Source organism: Monomorium pharaonis, chromosome 6, assembly GCF_013373865.1.
Source record: "Monomorium pharaonis isolate MP-MQ-018 chromosome 6, ASM1337386v2, whole genome shotgun sequence".
NCBI classification, from domain to species: domain Eukaryota; kingdom Metazoa; phylum Arthropoda; class Insecta; order Hymenoptera; family Formicidae; genus Monomorium; species Monomorium pharaonis.
The window spans coordinates 7,804,070-7,825,442 of NC_050472.1; the positions used below are offsets into that span (position 1 = coordinate 7,804,070).

At 26.2% G+C, this 21,373-nt stretch overlaps 1 protein-coding gene across 1 annotated transcript; it reads right to left on the minus strand.

Annotated features, from left to right (window-relative positions):
• Positions 1 to 351: 351 nt before the first annotated feature.
• On the minus strand, positions 352 to 15,520 carry LOC105837614 (protein takeout). The gene is made up of 4 exons (XM_012682536.3): positions 15,278 to 15,520; positions 10,360 to 10,591; positions 4,200 to 4,345; positions 352 to 1,408 (listed from the first exon to the last, which is right to left on the minus strand). Exons 1-4 carry the CDS (start codon positions 15,354 to 15,356, stop codon positions 1,113 to 1,115), a joined length of 753 nt encoding a protein of 250 aa, XP_012537990.2. The 5' UTR covers positions 15,357 to 15,520; the 3' UTR covers positions 352 to 1,112.
• Between the last annotated feature and the right edge of the window lie 5,853 nt (positions 15,521 to 21,373).

Consider the following 21,373-nt stretch of genomic DNA (forward strand, 5'->3'; position numbering starts at 1 on the left):
ATGTCCATTTTTTGAGATAACTTGTTATTTTCTCTTTTTATTTATCTATTCCAATGTTATCTTAGTGTTTCATTTTATAAAATTATTATATCTATTATGTATGTAATTCTATACATAATTCTCTACACATTAATTCAATTGCGCCTAATAATAACTAAATAAAATAGAAACGTATCGTATTTATTATAATTAAACGTATAAATAAATCACTTCTTATTTCATATTTTAATTAGTGCTCTTATCTTTAACCTTTACGTTTCTTTTTATTTAATAATTCGTAACGCATTAAACTCACTTGTATCGGTGCGTTTGTTAATGTTATAAGGTTATAAAATTGCATGTAAATAAAGATTTTATAAATTATTGTTTCTTTATTGACAAACAGATTTACTTTGCACAGTGTATTGTGCACCGATAATCGAATTTCACACCGATACTTATTCCAAGTTTTTAATCGCGTTGTGTCAATAATAAATTAATTAGAATTGAAACATCTTGCTACATAGTGTGTCAACAATTTTGTAGATTTGTAGAGAAATACTTAATATTTATCAATTAATAATTTTTTACATTTAATTTTAGGTGTTCAATACTGTTTAGTAACTATTTAGTACTTATCCATTTTTTAATAATAATAATTCCAGAAATCACGTTCGAACAATTTACCTAAAAATTTAGAAAACATTCCAAATTTTTTACAAAATGTTTTTATATTCTTACAATTATATTTTTCCGTAAAATTAATAAAAATATGTTATTCTTTTTTAGTTCTAACTCGGTTATGGATATTTACAAATCATTAACGTTTTCCGTTCAGAATTAAATTTTTATACAATTCCAAAATTGTTTCATGACTTGGTTTAATTTTCCTCATCCTTGTTGAATTTAAAAACAAAATTATTATATTTGTTAAATTTCAACAAATGTAATCAATTAAACGACGTAAATATTACAATTAGTGTGACATTGTACAATCTCTCAAAAGAAGATTCGCTGTTGCGAAAAGTCACAGTAACAATAAATTTCCCTAATTTGTTCTACTGCTCTTATTTCGCAATAGGTCTTCAAATTATGTTTTCCAGCCCGCCCTATCATCTGGATCACCGATAAATCTATACGCCGGGGAAGAGTTGGGCAAGAGTGAACTGTTGAATAATACTATCAGCAATATTGTGAAACGAGTCGGACAGTGCTTTTTCCACGATTGGCAAGAGCTCTTTTAAAAATAGTTTAAAGTTGCTGTTAATGGCCGCATTAACGACGTCCCCAAGAGCTCGTTCGCCGCCAAACAGATTGTCTAGGTTCAATGTACCATTGCCTACTGAGATTTTCATCTTGAAGTCCACGATACGTATCTTCATTTCGCCATTCTCGTCGAGATATTTCGTCATCTGTATTTTGCACGCGCCTGGAAAGTTGACCAAGATTTTACGAGATGAATAAGTCAAGTAAAAAGTGTATTATATATTATTATTGCGCAGTTTGACCAACAAAAAAACAGAACAAGATTAATCATTTTTTATAATTTTTTTAGAAGACTAAATACGAATCTGATTTCAAAATTGCTCCATAACAATATATTTAGAGAAATTTGCAATTAAAATTGCAAAAAGATCTATTTTTATATATTTTGTCATATTATACTATATGTGACGTGCTGGAGAAATTTTATCTTACAATACATAATAGACTATCTCGAAATAGTATAAAAAAGCATCTCCATATGCACAAGTGACGTGAGTTGAAATAACGAGGAACAGGTTCAGCAGACCAGCGAACGTCCAATAATTACAATAACTGGTTTTGGTCGTTATTTTTTGCTGGATTTACAAATAAGAACTGATCAAAACAAAGAATTATTAAACACATTCAATGATCTGCTTTGTCTGTTAAATTATGTATTACGCATCATTACCCGATGTAACCATATGGTAGAGTAAATATTTGTCTTTTGTTTATATTGTTATACAGTTTCTAATAGTAATATGTATTGAAAAAAGACACCTTTATACAATATCTCGCATAAAGTTATAATTTTGTAATATAATCAAAAAGTTAATTTATTTTAACGACTAACTTTTCCGGAAAAGTTAAAAAATTCTTGAAATATAAGAATAACATTCTTATATTAAAAGAAATTCAAAGAAGAAAATTGTAATATCTTTTGGTTTACTTTTATAATTTTTGTAATTTAGTACAATTTATTTTATAAAAAATTAATGCCAACAAAATTCTCTAAAAATGTATTTTTATAATATAAACAAAAAGTACTAATTCTTATATAATTATAATACTTTTATTTAAAAAAGTTTACACAAATGTAAATAACATAATTTGTTGAAACAACACTGTTACGGCCTTGAAATTGACGGTTTGAAAGTGGAATAGTGGTAGCCTCATTATTAGGTATAGGTCACTTGTCAGAATCTCAATCGCACCATATTACGAAATTCCAGGTTATTGCAAAAAAGTTGTTAAAATCTTTAGTCCTCAAAACAAATTTTATTGTCGACTGTTGTTAATAAGTATAAACATAGATTATGTATGTAAAAAATCTTTACATCTGAGTTTTTGTTAAAATTAAAACATAATTAAATTTTTATTAGTTTTGCTAATTTTATCATTTTAAAATTATCAATTTTAAAATTAAATTCGTACTCAGTATCATGAAAAACTTTCTATACATACATTTTTGTGTAGAATACAATTTTTGCAAAAAAATTGAACATTTCTACATTTTTGACATTCGCAATATTGAATCCATTTTGAAGCTGTCAATTTTAACAACGGATTTATATTTATTGACTTAATTAAGTTTAAAAAAATATACTTAAAAATTATTTAAAATAAATTGTCTATAATTTAATTTATACACACAGAAAAATCTATTCTTGTGCTAAGAAAAACAGTTTCTTATTGTTTAATTTTCTTTTCTTAAATAACGATTATCTATATATACTTAAATTAAATAAGTATAACTTACTTTACATATTTGATATAAGTTTATATCTGCAAATTTATCGTAAATTTGTTATAAGTAACAAATTTATTCAAAATATATTCTAAATCCTAGCTAGTATTTTTATATTTTAATTAAGAATATTAAATTAAAATAAAACTTTAATTTACTTATTACTTTAACTTTTCTTCAATTCAATTTTATAATATTCTTTGAGAAAAAGTTTAAATTCTTTCCTTAAGTATATAATAATAAGTTTTTCTAAAATTTATTATAAGTATATCTTAGGATTATATTATCTAGAAAATATTTTTTACTGAAAATAACCGCCGCTTATTATAACAAAAAAAGTCAATTGAGTATTGGCTTTTTTTGGTAGTAGAATAAATATTTTTCTGTGTGTAGCTTTGAAGAATAGACTATATTTTATTTTACCATAAATATCTCTCTCTCTCTCTCTCTCTCTCTTATTAATTATGCCTATCACAAAAAATTTCTTTCAAGGCTTGAAAGTTCTAAAAACATATTTAATTTTAATAAACTTTTTCCGAATCGACTAACTGGCAATTCGTTTATTAGATACACAACGTTTCGACCATTGATTTTTCCTCTTCAGGTGCAAATGAGATGTTTAATTACGACATTACAGTTTGATAATTTCGAACCAACCAAGAATAAAACATGTTATGTCCAACGTTAGTAAAATTGACAATATAAAGCAAATGTAAATTAAGAATACGCATAATGTATATTGCATTACGCAAAAATTATATTATATTACGCAGAAACCTGGTAAATTTCGTCTACCAAGTAACGAGTCAGTGAGATGAATTACCAGTTAGTCGATTCGGAAAAAGTTTAATAATTTATATTATATACCACTGACAAAAAAAGCACATTTTATATATTTAATTTTAATTGCAATAAATTTTCTTCAGCACTTCACATAATCGTAAATTTAATATGTAAAAAAAATACGTGAAAATAACTTTCTTTTGCAATTTTAACTACAAATTTCTCAAAATTGTAACGTAATGGAGCAATTTGCAAACCGAATTTGTATTTCATTATAAACAACTACAGGAAATAGTTAGGCCCATGCTTTTTTCCTCTTTACTCTGTTATTGTCGCAAAAAAATTTTCATTTTTGCAAGCTAATAACACAAACATGATTGCGATTAAATGTTCAGAATTGATGCGGTTTATTAATCAGAGTCATAATTTACATAATGGTAAATACCTAAGCAATTCGAGAAGTTGCCGTGCATTGCGCCGGATCCGCGAATTGGAAGTAACAGTATCTTTCCGTCGATGTTATATTTCCCTTCAACTTGAAGATGTGGCAATGCTACATCCACCAGAAAGAGCATAGTGTTGAAATCGAGTCTTAAACAAAGAAACAGCAATAGTAAGAAATATTAACACAAAAGAAAACAAAGAGAAAAATTAATCTCTTTCTAATATCTTTCCAAGTTGCAGTTACATATGTAATTTTGAATAGGTTTCAGTTGCCTACATTTCAAGTTACCCACAGCTTTGTTTGCACAAAAATTTTGCAAAGGTGTCCGATTGTCTACGTGCCCGATTGCCTATATCTCGATTGCCTACAGCTTCGTTTGCACACACGAAAATAATTAAGGTATAAGAGTATGATTGCACACATGATATTATTACGTTCATACACATTACACACATGACATTAATACACTCATATAGATTGCACACATGATATTATTGCGCTTATGCACATTGCACACATGACATTATTGCACCAATAAGCTAATGAAACAATATTAACACATTGCACATGATATTAATATATTCATACACATTGCACACATGACATTATTGCGCATATGCACACATGATATCATTGTGCTCATATACTTTGGAGGCACAATTCCAATAACTTGGGCGCCTTGATTTGACGATGATTTCTGATAATATTTTTTATGTTAACCAAAAAATTATATAGATCTTATAGGGCTAACTGCTTTAGTTTTCGAGATAAACTATATTAAAAATAAAAATAAAAGTAAATTAAAGATAAGAAGAGAAGTAAGTAGAGACTTCGTTTTGCATGGAAAGTCGCAAACCTATGTAGAACAGTATGAAGCGTGGACACTTCTTTGTGTGGCCACACACACACACACACACACACACACACACACACACACACACAGACATGAGGGGGTTGCAAGGATGGACTTTGCCCCCCATCCCGCACCCACTTCGTCGACAGAGATATCCTGGAAAGTTGCAATCCATGTAGTACAGTACAAGCGTAGACGTCGTTTTAATCAGATTACTGTTTTAGTTAATGTTAAAATAAATGTATAGAATTCAATTGGTGATGTCCGTTTTACATTGTGCGCATCTGGGATTCACTTGCTCTTGCTTACAGAGTGTATGAGCGCAATGATATCATATGTGCAATGTGCATATGCGCAATAATGTCATGTCTGCAATGTGTATAAATGTATTAATATCATGTGTGCAATGTGTTAATATTGTTTTTTTAGCTTATGTGTGCAATGTGTGCATGTGCGCAATAATGTAATATGTGCAATATGTATGAACGTATTAATATCATGTGTGCAATGTCCATGTGTGAAATAATGCCACGTGTGCTATGTGTATGAGCAAAATAATATCATGTATGCAATCGTACTTTTGTACCTTAATTATTTTTGTGTGTGCAAACAAAGCTGTAGGCAATCAAAGTGTAGGCAATCGAGCATGTAGGTAATTGGGCACGTCTGCAAAATTTGTGTGCAAACGAAGCTGTAGGCAATTTGGATTGTAGGCAAATGAAACCCCCCCCCGTGATTTTTCTCCCATTTATAAAAATAAAATTATTAACTTGCAATATATAAGTCTTTTAAAGCGATGCAACCGGGTTATCATTTTCTGTATCTCAATTAATTTCCAATTTAAGACCAATGAAAAGAGAACGTTGTACATAGATTTTATTATTTGTTACGACTTTTGTTACGATTGTATTGCGACGTGATATGCATTAAATTTTATTTAATATATACCGGATGATTCTTTGATTTTTTTATATATATATATGTATATGTGTGTGTATATGTATATAAATTGGGTGATTCAGAACGACTCAGGTGTTCTTGCAATGACATATTCCTGAGTTAATTCTCAGATAATTTTTACTTTACGAAAATTTTATCCAAAGCTTACATTTTGAATCATTAAATAAGATAGTTATCGAATCACGGGAGGCGTAGAGAAGATAAGTAGGGGCAGTTCGATCACCATCTAACATGGGTGATTACAAATTCGATGTCTTCACACTGCTTGACTGATAAATAATTTTTACCGAGAATAAACAACATTTTACATATAACACTTCACATGTAACAAACCCATAAATATCGATAGGTTAAAGTTTTTTTTCTTTCTTTTTGTACAACATCGAATTTACTCATGCACTTGATCGAGTAATTTATAAATCTATCGATTCATTACACATTAATCAGTAATGTCAGAGTAAATCTTTTTGTGACTTATTTTTATCAAGAAAAAATTTTGATTACGTTAATTGCAGATTACGCAATTATTGTAATTAATAAAAAAATTGTTGTCTTTTACAAAATGTATCACGTATTAATACTTTTACAAACTTACACACACTCACACAGAAACAAATTTGTTTGTTGTTATTAATTACTACCGGTTAATTATTTAGCGACCAAAAATTACTCGAGAAAAACGCGTTTACACAAAGCACGTAACTCAACGCGGAGACTCAATGTCAGCAAAACGAATTAAGGGGATTCTAAAATCATCTGTTTTACCGACATTTTGTTCAATCATTTAGTTTTGAATTGAATTTACAGAATTGAAAATTCTTTTACGCGTTTAAAGTACTCACACAAATAATCCGAGGACAATTAGATCAAGACTAATATTTAAAAAAATTTTTAAAGTTTATTTATTTATAAAAATATTTGCTTCAATATACAAGTTATGCAGCTTACAAATAAATACACCGTAGTTTGGAATAGATTGAGGAATAAAATTATATTCGTCAAATTACAATTACAAGCCATAAAAAAAAAGTTATTTACTGGATCAAATTTTGTTCGTTTAAATGCTTTCACTACAGATTTCTTGGTTTGATCCAATAAATAACTTTTTTTTTACGGCTTGTAATTGTAATTTGATGAATAATATTCTTATTCCTCAACCTATTCCGAAGTGTTGTGTACCATTCATGTATGTACGTATAAGTTACATAACTTGTATTTTGAAGCAAATATTTTTATAAACAAATAAACTTAAAAAATATTTTTGCATGTTTGGTCTTGATTTAATCGTCCTCACGTTTATTTGTGTATGTACTTTAAACGTGTAAAAGGATTTTTAATTCTGTAAATTCAATTCGAAACTAAATGGTTGAATATAATGTCGATAAAATAGACTTCTTGAACAGCATTAAGTGTAAATCTGTCGATAACTGTAGTCGGTAAATTAATTATTCTGCTTCGAAGTATCATATATATGTATTGCTAACGTCCGATTGCACTAACTCAGTCTTTATTTATTAAAAAAAGATAAATCTCGCTTAAATCCAAAATAATATAGGTGGTCTAAGTTAAGTAGATAATGTTAAAATGTTAAGCGTCTGCCTGTACATTAAAAGTGTCGATTTTTTAATAATAATTTATTGCAAATTCAAAAAAATATTCCTCGTAGATAAAATATTTGGTTGCTCTGAAAAGGACAGATTAATTTTGTTTTTATAATATATGTCCGAAGTGTCCGCCATTCATTGTTCATTATTTTTTAATCTAAATTTTTTTAAATAAACCGCGGAATGATTTATTAGGTAGTGATTAATATGTAAAATGAATCGACAGATTTATAAGTCACTCGATCAAGTGCGTAAGTAAACTCGATGCGTGTTGTGTGACAAGAAAGAAAAAACTTATCAGTATTTATGGGTTTGTGACATGTGAAGTGTTACATGTAAAATGTTGTTTATTCTCGGTAAAATTATTCATCCGTCAAGCAGTATGACGACATCGAATTTGTAATCACCCGTGTTGGATGGTGAGTCGCGCCGCCCCTGCCTACCTTTTCTATGCCTGCCGTGATTTGGTAACTATTTTATTTAATAATTCAAAAAGTAAGCTTTAAGTAAAATTTTTTTAAAGTAAAAATTGTCTGAGAATCGACTCAGGAATATGTCATTGCAAAGACACCTCGGTTGTTCTGAATCACCCTGTAGATACATGTTAAGGTTGCAGTTGGTAATTTATCTTCCATGGTAAAAAGTTAGGACAGTCATTAAGAATCATCCTGTATATGTAATGTAAGATTTTAATTAGAATGCGCTTGTTTTCTAATTATTACAGAACTGCATGCAATAAATTACGCTTAATTCCTAGAGAATTATTTTCCTTATAAGTTTTTAGCATTAGTGTCAAGCTATAGCACAATGTGGCAAAGCGTCATAAAAGCAGAATGCATTCCATACATGGATATCTTGATGAATATACACGATATACATACAATCATTGGATTACTAAACCTCTTTCACAGTTCTCATACGTGAGAAGTCATTAATGATAACTGACAATTTCTATGCATAGCGTCAAATCTTTTTTATTGTTTATTGTATTACTACGCTATTGTAAGTTTCTCTCTTTTTATTTCTTTCTCAGCACTCAATGTATATTGTTTAAAAACTGTTTTTCTCAAATTTTGCATGCTATATAGTAGCAAGAAATGTCGGCGATTATACCGTTTCCGTTTGATTTTCTGGTGTTTATAGATTATTTATCTTTTTTCCTTTCTTTAAGAAATAGGCACGATTATTGTCGACACTCTGTGGATGCACTTCGAGTGTTTATGTCATGGTCGTCTGTGTACGGAATACAAACTACATCGTCCGTTCCTCAATTACACTTTACAAATTGCATACTTTTCTTTAAATTATGCGTAATTATGCGTTTCCTTTGAATTAATGGATTTATTTTACTGTCATCTGTGCGTAAAAGTAAATTAATTTAAAGTAAATTAATATAAAAAATAAATGTATTTATAAAAAAATTTTATATTTTAAAATATATTTTAAATAAATATAAAATATATTTTGTAGTTAGCTTTTTAATATTTTTGTATGTCTTTATATATGTATAATATTAGCATATAATTTTAACATTTTTTTCTAAATTATATTTAAAAAATTATACAGTTCCATATATTTAAAAAAATATCGATAACGTTAATCTCTTTTAAAAAATGCATACTATAAAAAATTAGTGATTACGTTATTCTTTTTCTTACATTTTTTGTTAGAAATATTTTTTTCAAAAATATTTTGTATTTAGAATATAAATATTTTTTTATCTTATATGATCATTGTATGTTGTTTTCGAATTGTCAGACTGTATATCATATATGTCACAAGTCAACGACAGCAAGAATATCATGTGGACATAATCATCTCTGCATAATGTTATATAATCTAACTAAATTATATGATCATCAAACGGTGATACAGCACAGTCGTATCAATTTAATATTACGTATAAATTTGATATTAAGTAATCCGTGGCTTAAAATTTCATGCAAAATGATCTCTGGAAATGACTATACGAATAATATTTTTGCAAAATTACTTTACTCGCATAATCGCGGAAATCATTGCATTTTCTCTCTCAACACGCTCGTTTAAAAATAGAAATAAAATTATACATCGGAAGCGTTTTGTAAGATTTCACAGCAACTTGAATCTTATTACGTCATTTGTATTATGTTGTTTTTATAGAAAAGTAGACCATTCAGTCAAAAAAGTAAAAACTTTCTTATTAAGTTTTATTTAACAAAAATTCAATTAAACTAAAACTTATAATTACTAACATATCTGATGACAAAAATTTAAAAAAATTATACCGCATAAAAATGTTATTGTTACTTTACTGTTTATTGTTAATTTACTTGTTACTGATAATCTAGCTAGTTACACAAATGTAACAAAAATGAATTACATCTATTACATATTTATTTTGATCTTACTTTTTTAGAAATAGATTTTGTACTTCTAAAAAGTAGAAAATAATAAATAAACGATAAAAATCTAAAAATTTATTCTTATTTATATTAAAATGTAAGTATACCTTATTTTAATTACTTATATACAAAAATGTTAAATATTATTTGATTCTTTACATAACCCAAAATAATTTTTTTATATCATCTTTTTATATTTAGAGAATTAAAAAATTTTTCTATTACTCTTTTCTTTATTTTAACTATTTTTTGTAGTATTGTATTATTATTTCACAGATATATTGCGATGTTTACATCTTTTAAAACTGATTTGTGCAAGCTATTCTGCAATGGATAGTATTACTTTCTTTTATACTTACTTTATCTTCTTAACATCAAAATTGCTAGCACCATACGTTTCGACGTCAGATGCCTGTACTTGTATACTGCTCGTTGGAGCAAACGTCAATTTTTTTAATTTGAGAGGTTCCAATGACGGGATGCTGTATTCTGGTACGCCTGTCTTAAGATACGGGTTCAAATACTCTATGCTTTCCTCGACACATTTCTCGTAATGCGGCTCACGGGTGTCGCAAATGTGCAGAAATTCGGCTGCAAACATATTGAAACGTATCGGATAATTGATACAAATATAAAAACAAAGAAGATATAATAATCAGTTGTATTTATTTTAAATGACCTGTTATGCTGATCATCTGTATCACGTTTAGATTTCTATTTATAAATAAAACACGATACATTTATATACTGCGTAACGTTCTTTTAATAATACATTTATATGCTCTATGACTTTCGATCAAGAATATAAACTTAATATTTACCTCTTTCAATATCTAAGGTTAGTATAATAATTATTTTTTTATTTTACCTTAGACCAAGTTAAGGTATTTAGTTATGTAGGACTTAAGTTATGTTTTAAAACGTTAATACGACTTTGGTTGATAGTATCTTAAAATACTATTTAAGATAATCTTAAATATCAGAATTTACTATGAATATTGGCTTGATAAACATATTTAAATCAACATAACGTAAGTTTAGTTAATTTTCAACTAAATTAATTAAAGAAACATATATGTATATCTGTCTTTCTAAGTCAATTTTTACTTTTCATGCAATTTCTCTGACATTTTTCCGACATATTTTCCGACATTCAAAAAAACATATAATAAAATTAAATATTTATATAAATAAAATAAAATGTGAATTAAAAATTTATGTGTATCATCATCATATGTATTATTATTAAACACAAATTCACAGGCTCTTATTTGATCTCATTTTTAAATCGGTAAAAATACCGATAAAATTTTTTAAACGTGATAATAAATGTAATCATATTTTAAACGCACTTTTATAATTTTAAATATAGATCCCTACAAAATGTAATTTTATAGAATAAATCTTATTCTGAATATTTATATCATTTCCGGTAGATGTACCAGAGGAGAAAAAGGGATTATAAACTACTATTTTGTTTTACTTATATAATTTCAATCAGTGAACATATAATAATTCTAATCAGTACAAGTTTGTTATCCACAAAGTTCTACCAATCATGTTATAAACAGAAATTTTTTAGATTTACATAACAAATATAATTAACAATTTAAAGGAGGAAAAATATTGTGATTATAGAACTTGTAGAAGGGTATAGAACCTTATTGACAAATACTTTTAAAATTAATTTTTCTTTTTTAAAAATAAAAAATTGATTATTTGTTCTTTAACGGATTTTGCACGTTAATATCCCCAAAATATTAATATCTTTTAAATACAAGATCACACAAAGTATCAAAAATGTATGTAAAAAATTCTTTGGTTTTTGCAATTTTAAACATTGTAGAAATATTATAAAAGTATTACAACAAATGATATATAGTTAATACGCATCTTACGTAAAGGTATATCCAAATTACATGTAAAGAAGTAATTTCAATAATCATGTCTAGAATTCAAGATAAAGTATGAGTATCGTAAATTCCATAATCACACATCTAATACATAACAGTCTTCTTTTCTGTATTAAATGTGCCTAGGTTGATATTTATCCAACATAAAGTGCATTATATAGTTAATTCTAATTATGTTATATTGGTCTTGTTTTTTAATAAATAAAATAAATTAAAATAAATAAAATAAAACAATAAAATGAAATAACTAAAATATAAATAAAAGATAAATAATAAAATTAAAATAAAACATAAATTAATTTAAAAAATGATAAAAAATAAAAATAAATGCAATAATTTGTAAAATAAAAATTTACTGCTTGTTTTATTTTATTTCTTTACTATTATTATTGCTGGTCAAGTTATAGAAATAGTAGAACAATAATAAAACAATTTTTTTTTAATATAAAAGTTCGAAAGTGCATTTTGTTTTATGCAGTAATTATCTTTTGACAAAAATGTCCTTCACGTACGTAACTACTTCATATTTTTCATTGTTATCAAGAAACAGAATAAAATAAAATTTATAAATTTAACTTGTAGAGCGTTGCTTGATTGACTATTTTGTGGTCATAGTGCAAGAAGTGCATAACACAACGAAAAAACAGCTTAGTAATAATTAATAGTAATAAAGTTTAGATTAATAGTTATTAAGCTTTGATAAAATAATTTTAACTAAATATTTAGTTAATATAATAATAAATATTTAGTAATTATTTGATAATCGTTTAACGCTTGGTTACTATTATTATGTTTGGTTACTTTTAATATAATTACTTAAAAGTGAGAATAAGCGTAACTTATAAAGAGTGGCGCTCTTATAATTTTATTTATTTTTAAAATCGGTATAAATCTGCATGTAAAAGTGAAATGAAAATATGGACTGAGTATATTTTATGCAAAAAGCTATTTTTTGTCAAAATTATATTATAATTAAAGAAGAAATAGAAATTTCTTTTTTCTTTATATTGCAACACATTAATTTTATAAAAAAAGAAATAATGCCAAAATAAGCAAAAATTTACATACATTTACATTGAAGAATATACTTTTTTACGTAAAGAGCAAATTAAATAAATTGAACATCTTTTGTTAAATAAAATAAGTATAAATTGTTTGAAATCATTAAATTGCTTTAATCTATAATTTATGTTAAAATTAAAAATACATGTTTATAAATTTAACATTTTAATAAAACATATATTTTAATTATAAACTTAATTAAAATATGGATATGTGTGTGTGTGTGTGTGTGTATTTTAATTTTTTAAATATTTCATGTTAGACTTTTCTCTATCTTGTGTTAGAATTGTTTTAAAATAAATTCTGAAAAAAATTATTAACCGCAATAGATTAATTTTAATGGTATGTAGTGATGACAGCTTAAATCGTGTACATGAGTACAATTTGAATAACAAGTATATTCAGAGATCTTAATTGAAGTGCTGACAACAAATATTACACCAATGACTTGTAACATTTAATTATTTGATAGCTTGCTTGCATAATAGAATAATAACACTGCACTAGCATATCAACATAGGTTTAACAAATGATAAATATTGCAAGTCATATAAAATTAATTTTAAACAGTTTTCATTCTATTGACACTTTAATTCGTTAAGGATTTATTTGTTAAGAACTTAAGAATTTTAATTTGTTAATATTTAATATTTGAATAGTCGCGATGTTAAAAATTGACAATAATTAATAAACAAAGGTTTTTTTTAAACAATATTGATATGAGGAGTATGTAACCCAACCCAGGTACTAAATATTTTTATTTATTTATACTAATAAACAATACAACCAATCACAAACATTTTGATCTTATTATTAAATCATTATTAGAGTGTATCGTTATAATTTAACTATGAATTTATTAAAGTCACATTAACATATTCATCTGTATGTGTTTAAGATGACAAATTAAATAAGATTAAAATAGTAAATCTTAGTACACACACACACACACACACACACACACACACACACACACACACAAATTTGCAATCTAATCAGGTTCAATTTCTTCTGATTAGTTTATTTGATTTATCATATGTCATTCTAATTATTTTAAAGTTTTAATATTTAGTAATTTAATGCATTTATATTTTAGTTTACAAATTATCAATAATAATTTAATATTGAAAACAAAACGTTTATAATTGATTGTATATATTGTTAATTATTATAAATATAATTTTTTATATTGTATTATTATATAACATTTTTGTAGTATAATATTTAGTATACACCTGGTTTGCTAAACACGGAGAAAAATTATTTATTATTATAGTAAATTTTATGCTGCTGTAGCAAAATCTAATTTATTATGCAATGTGCACAGCAAAAAGATTAATTAATTCCGAGTATTAATTACTAATAAATTAATCTTGGAATATCCAAAATATAGAGAAAATTTTTACCATGTATCCCACAAAAATTTCAAAACACATTGACAAAAGACATTTTACATTTATATCTACAATGGATTTCAGTTTCTGTTTAAAATAGGTTTTTTATTCAGTAATTTTTTGCTAAATCCCTTTCAAAAGGTTCAAAATAACAAAAATTCAATTATCATAACCTCAACGCCAATAAATTAACATTACTCCTGAATAAATCTCTCAAATTCTTTACTTTTATATTAAAAACTTTTGGTAAAATGTATTTTTTTGTTTATTGTAAGATCCCTGTTTTTGTAAAACACATAGTATATTGCAAATTGCATTATCTTGTTAGTTTTGTTGATAGTATTAAGATACCCTATTAGAAATATTATCTTTTAAGATTTTTAAAACAACAGTATATAGAAATACAAAGCGCTTAGGACATAGAAACTCTTCCGTAAAATTATCTTTAATAAATTACATTTTTATTTTAACACTAAAAATTTTCCTCACACTTCTAGATATTCCAAGGTTTATTTTTGTTAAGTATACACTAATTTACAACGTTTCAAATAAGTTTGTCGTTTCGGCGAAAGGCGGGAAAACGGAATTTTTTAACATTGTCTTTTCCTCAATATTTCTCTCAATGTTTACATAATTATTAGTAATTCTGTTCTAAAAGCAAAAATATTTGCTAAAAATATATTACTTTGTTTTTACAGTAAATTAATCTAATTCAAAAGACTTAACAATTTTTTTTGTTTTAACAACAAGACAAATTCTGTTCTATACCGAAAGAAATGTTTCGTGCTAGCATGCAGAGCTTTAATTCATATGGGTAATAAAATAATATTGTTATGTTAATTACGTTTGTAATTAATACAGTAATATTAATACAAAACATTTTTTGTTGTGTAATATTTTTTACTTACGTATATCTCGTGCATATATCACGCCGTTCATCACTACGACCAACAGGCTTATGATAAAAGTTGCCTTCGCTGATGCCATTCTTCACGGAATTAAGAAAAACGGGCAGACAGGAAGCTCAACAAAAGTGCCTTCCGGCTGTAGATAGCGACGAGATTCGACGACGGGGTTGCTAGACCGACGTCGCTGAACCTACGGCGACACGGTGGTCCGAGGATGGTCGGGCTGGAAATGTATGATCCAGATGGCAATCCGAACGTCTTATAACAATGACCGTCACTCCCTCTCCGCCATTCGTTATCCGTCACAAACGAAATCAAAGTCATTATTGTTACTTGAATGATACCTGGCCTCTACGTATTCGCAAAAAAACATACGTGCCCGTCGCAAGAACACGAGAACGCGAGTATGTATAGGTGAACTTGTGACGTATATATATGCACTTTATGCAGATATTGACGGCCCACAGACGATTTCTTTTTTCTTCATGAAACGATATTACGGATGTTGCCTCGGTTTCGTATCTCATGGACTTTTGAAAGTAAAAAGGAAATGGCAAGGTTGGAAGATGTTTAATTGAACAGGTAATATTATGTGTGACAATCTGTGACAATCGTTAAAGAGAAATTAATTTTTTATTATGTCGTCATTGAAATTTAAGAATTCGTCGATTTTCCTTAAATAGGAATACCTAATTTTTTGCGTATTGCATTTAAGGATACAATATTAAACTCAATATTATAAACTTACTTAACATTACTGTGAAATTGACTTGAGAATTGGCGACTCGTTTTGCCAGAATTTTATATTGATCAGACCTTCGCATTGAAGGCCAAGGGTAAAAGTTACCAGGTAAGGTCAAACTTTGGTAATGTTACTAGACTTACGTTCACACATTGCACTTTCTGTACGCAGCATCTTTGTTTTTCCTCTTTTAAATGTTAAAATATGTATTTCTCTTATGGTTTCCAAGTGTAAAATTTTTGGAAATTATAATGCTCTTATAGAAGATTACAGTGGTCATAGATGAAATTAAAAGACATTTTCTCATAGAAAAAGATATCTCAATAAACCATAACTTTCATAGCGCATTAAAGAAAAAGTATGAAAGAGAGAAAGAGAAAAAGAGAGAGAGAGAGAGAGAGAGAGAGAGAGAGAGAGAGAGAGAGAGAATATTAACAAGATAGTTTTAGAAAGCTACAAATATAATCTAATTTAATATTGTTTACTAATTTACTAACTTTTATTTAAACTATTCTATTAATAAGAGAAATTCATAAAAATTTATTTTTTTTAAGATTTGTTTTTAGCATATTGTACAGCAAAAAACCATGTATAATAAATTTTTTTTTCTTTAATGTGTGTGTAGATTATATATTTTATGGCATATTTCTAAAAAGAATAAAAATAATTTTTACATCTTCTCTTTAAATCTTGTTTTTATGTGCATTTTATTTCAAAAATCAAATTTGCTTTTTTAAATTCTGCTTAATATTTTAATAAAAATGATTTAAAAACGTATTTTAATAATATTGTTAAAAATATTTATAATTATGTTATTAATTTATGAATGGCTAAAGAGATAGAAACATTTTTTGTCAAACAATTATACAACAATAATTAGATTCAAATATTTAACTTTTTTATTTAAATAATTTATTATTTTATTTAAATAAACAAATTGTCTTTTATTTAATAAACAAACTAATAGAAATTTGTTATTTTTATATATTTTTACACATAAATATGTATTTTATCTAATTTATGTGTGTAATGTCGCCTATTTTATCGGCATAAACTAAATTATTTTTAAACAATTGTATACAATGCCAAGAAATCTAATTTTATAATGTTTAGAATATAGCTACAATCCAATTGCTATTTTTCTTTTTATATATGGAAAATTATCTTTATTTAACTAACTAATTAATACAAGACAAATATTTTAAGATGTTCATATATTATGTAATGTACATACAGACAAAACAGACGAAAAAACTGTTTGAAAAGTAATACGTGCGTACCAGAGAAACACGGAAGAATGCATAAGTTTTACGAATTAATGGAAGTAATGCGTAAAAGGGAGATGTTTTTACGGATTTTTTGTAAAAACTAAAAAAATATGGAAATGCTAATGCGCAAGAATCAACACATATCACAGTCATAGTATATAATCACAGTCATAAAGTAAAGATACATATAATATTGGATTATTATAGATAAAATAAAAAAATTTTTTAACGCTTGTGATGTAAATATTTTCTAACAATCTAATACCTAATTCTATTTTTAACATTACAAAATTTATGTAGATTTAATGAAATTATAATATAAACATTTAAAAAACAATTAATTAAAATAAATATAATTAAACCAATTTAAAAAATATATATAATTAAAATATAGTTTCTGCAAACATAAAATATATTACAAAATAATTTACATTATTTATGTAACTATATCACTAAATAATTTTTGATTGTTTGTTTTTAACACATTTTAATATACTTTATGATCTTAAAACTCTGACTTCTACAAATTGACTTCATATGTTGGATGTAAGAAATGAAGTGTAACTTCCATGCATAGGAGAATGATTGTTTACGTGCGCATAAATAACCGAGCTGTCTAGTAAAAACATCATAATTGGTGTTCATCCATCAAATCATAGAAATCATTGGAGTAACAATTCTTGTCAAGTCGACTAAAAATCTGTTATATAAATTGTGATTATTACTGTAACCATCAATTTAAGAAAAAGTTCAACATAAATACGAGAACTTTTTATAATATTTACATCTTTAAATATTGTTAACAAAAAATAAATATTTATACAAAAGCAAATTAAAGAAAGAGAAAAGGAAAAAGAGGGAAAAAGAAAAACATTAATAAATAGCTTTTATATTTAACTATTATTTATTTTATATAAATAAATTTTATTATGTTCATATGTATAAATATTTTAATAAATTATTTAATATACGATTAGATAGTAGATAGTATATAAACACGAACCAAAATATTATTTTATTATAATATATTTAAAATTAGTTTTTTAGTTTTAGTAAAGCACAGTTATCATTTCCTGCATAAATCAAATTTTTTTCATACGTGACATGATATTTTGTTCTTTCTGTTTGAAATATATCAGAGAAGTATTTTCAGTTTTATTGTACAGTTAGCAAATTATAATTAGAAAATTAGTTGAAAACTTAATATCTCTGCAGGTAAACTTTTGTCCCGTAAATAAGATTCGAATGACGTGATATGGCTTAAGGTACTTTTGTAATTTTTTAGCTCAAACCGCACAATAATGCATTTCCTGAAGCAAAAACTTTTTGTTAACGTATATCTCGAGAAATTATTTCTAGTAGTAACTATCAGTTATTACAAGAAAATACGTGCATGAAGCCCAATCATAATTTCCTGTTTCCACTGACCTAACAATTTCGGCATAGCATAGAGAGGCGTCGTACCGCCAATCAGAAAAATAAATCCAGATTCATTATGTCAGAATAAACGCTAATCACGGATATTCTTTGATAATAGAGAAGACGTAACGTTGACATAAGAATGCATTTATGTAGTGAGCAAGATGGCTTCCCTTCTCTTTCTCTCTCGCTCTCTCTCTCTCTCTCTCTCTCTCTCTCTCTCTCTCTCTCTCTCTCTCTCTCTCTCTCTCTCTCTCTCTCTCTCTCTCTCTCGCTCGCTTGCTCGCTCGCTCGCTCTTTCTCACCCGCACGCACGTACGCATCGAGACGCATTCAATGATGATCGGTTTCCTGTGAAAAAACACAAATACAGTAATTATATCTATTGTGGACATACGTTTTATGAAATATTATTACTATTCAGATATTAAAGTCAGAATAAAATTTGGGATTCTCGTCTATTTTGTAATGATTATCATCGTAAACAGTCATTTTATTAATGATCAAAAAATGTTCATGTATGTAAGAGAAGATAAATAATATTTTTATGTTAATGTGTGTGTGTGTGTATTTACGTGAAAAAACATAATGTTTACTATTTTAAAAAATTATATATTAAACATTAAATATATTTACTTTTTGTACTCAAAAGAAATAACTATACATGTTTCCTTGAAATTATACGATATGATATTATAAACTCAATTAGATTGCGATCTTTGACTCATAAATGCTAAGCTTAGATACAACTTTTTATTAAGCAAATCATTAATAATTAGACAGTTATTTATTTATTGCTTGGCACAAGGATCGTGCTGAGATTATCAGATTTCCTAGAAGAAAACCTGAATTTAATTTGAAGGATAATATACATAATTGATTGTGTTTTGTATATAATTGTCTTGCATGTAGAAATTATCATTTTATTATTGTTATTTTCTCATTTAAAACTTCATATATTCATTGTTCTTCAAATCACTTCAATCCTACTATTATAATATTAAAACTATTGCTATTTTATATAATAAATGACACCAATATATACTTACTTGAAATATTAGATACATAATGTTATCATAATTTACATATAAAGAGGCGTTATAAAAAAGCTGTAAAAAGGTAAAATATAATTATGCAAAATATATAAATTCTAAGGTTCAATAAATTAAATACTTTTTAAAATTAAATTAAGTTAAAGTTATAATATTAATTTAGTTACATTAAAAGTTAAATAAACTAAAAATTAACCTAGTTAAAAACTGTATTAAGATTAATTTTAGTTAACGTTAATTTTGAAAGCCTTGCTTATAAGATAAAATTTGTAATATTTTAAAATTTATAATTTTTTAATTTGAATTTTTAGATTACTTTAAATAATAAAACAATTACAATATAAGTAAATTTGATTTATTTATCTTAATTAAGTTTATATAAAATAATGTAACAATTATGACGTAGTAAGTTGTGTGTCTGCTTACTGTGCGTGACCTAGGTTTAAATTCCGATCAGAATCATCTTTCTGATTTTTATTCAATCGCTATCTTTTGGAAGGCAAATCATCGAAAATAACTTACCTTTAATTTGGTCGTTTGGACTGACATTAAACTGTAGGTTTTATAAATTTTGTAAGTTATTGAAGAGCGCACACCAGACATAGGCTAAAAAGTCATCACATTTCTGACAAGAGGCAAAGGAGTTGGAAGAGATATAAAATAACAAAGAAACATTATCATTTATATGGAAATGTATTTTCTTATTTCTGTAAATTTTTAGGTTAGTAAAAAAATTAAAAAGTTGAAATTTATGTAGGTATACTTAAAAAATAATAAACTAAAGTTAAAGAATAATTTATTTGAAATTAACCAAGTTAAAACTTTTCAACTTTTTAACTTTATCATTTAACTTTCAGCTTTTTAATTAGTTATTATTTAACTTTGGTAAATTTTATAAATTTTATTTTCACTAATTGCAAACGTAAAGATTATTTTTATTTTTTATCAAAATGGGTTAGTCGATATGTATTTAAAATTATTTTCTTTTTATAATAATACACTATATACTTGTATGCATAATAAAATAAATAATTTCTGATTTTTTAATTGTATTATCCCAAGATTCTTAATTATTAAATTTCTTAATTAATACTGATATTTATTATTTTTATGACAATGTGGTGACAATCATACGCATGGAATTTGAATACGCAGTTTTGTAAAATAAAAACCGTCAAATTGTGTTTTTTATTTATTTATATTTATCCCTGTTGTGCGCTTACAGGATTCTTCTGTAATAAATTTGAATTGACAAAATGTCGTAAATTTTGTAAACAATTCTTACTAAAACATATATAATCTATGAGTACATTTGTCCACAGTAATTAAAATCTGTAATGTTAAACTTAACATTTATTTATACGTTAATATAAGGCTACGGTCACAACGGCTGATGCTGCGAATGCTTCGAAGCATTTTTCGATTGATTAATTCATAAAATTTCTTGTTTTGATTGGTTAGTCAAACGCTTCAAAGTATTTGTAGCGTTACGTTAGTCGCAACCTAAGTTTAGTATTACGTACAAATTCCAGTTTAAAGTCAGTACTCGCTGCCACGCATGACGGAAGTTCTTATATGGAGAACCTTATTTATCTCTGTTATGTTACCAAGTTTT

Bases quoted from the DNA above. Each gene is read 5' to 3' on its own strand.
- LOC105837614 (XM_012682536.3), bottom strand. From the start codon at position 15,356: ATGGCATCAGCGAAGGCAACTTTTATCATAAGCCTGTTGGTCGTAGTG. The intron at 10,592-15,277 runs GTAAGTAAAAAA...ATATGTTTGCAG, and splicing joins GATATATGCACGAGATATAC to CCGAATTTCTGCACATTTGC. The intron at 4,346-10,359 runs GTAAGTATAAAA...TCTTTGTTTAAG, and splicing joins TTTGATGTTAAGAAGATAAA to ACTCGATTTCAACACTATGC.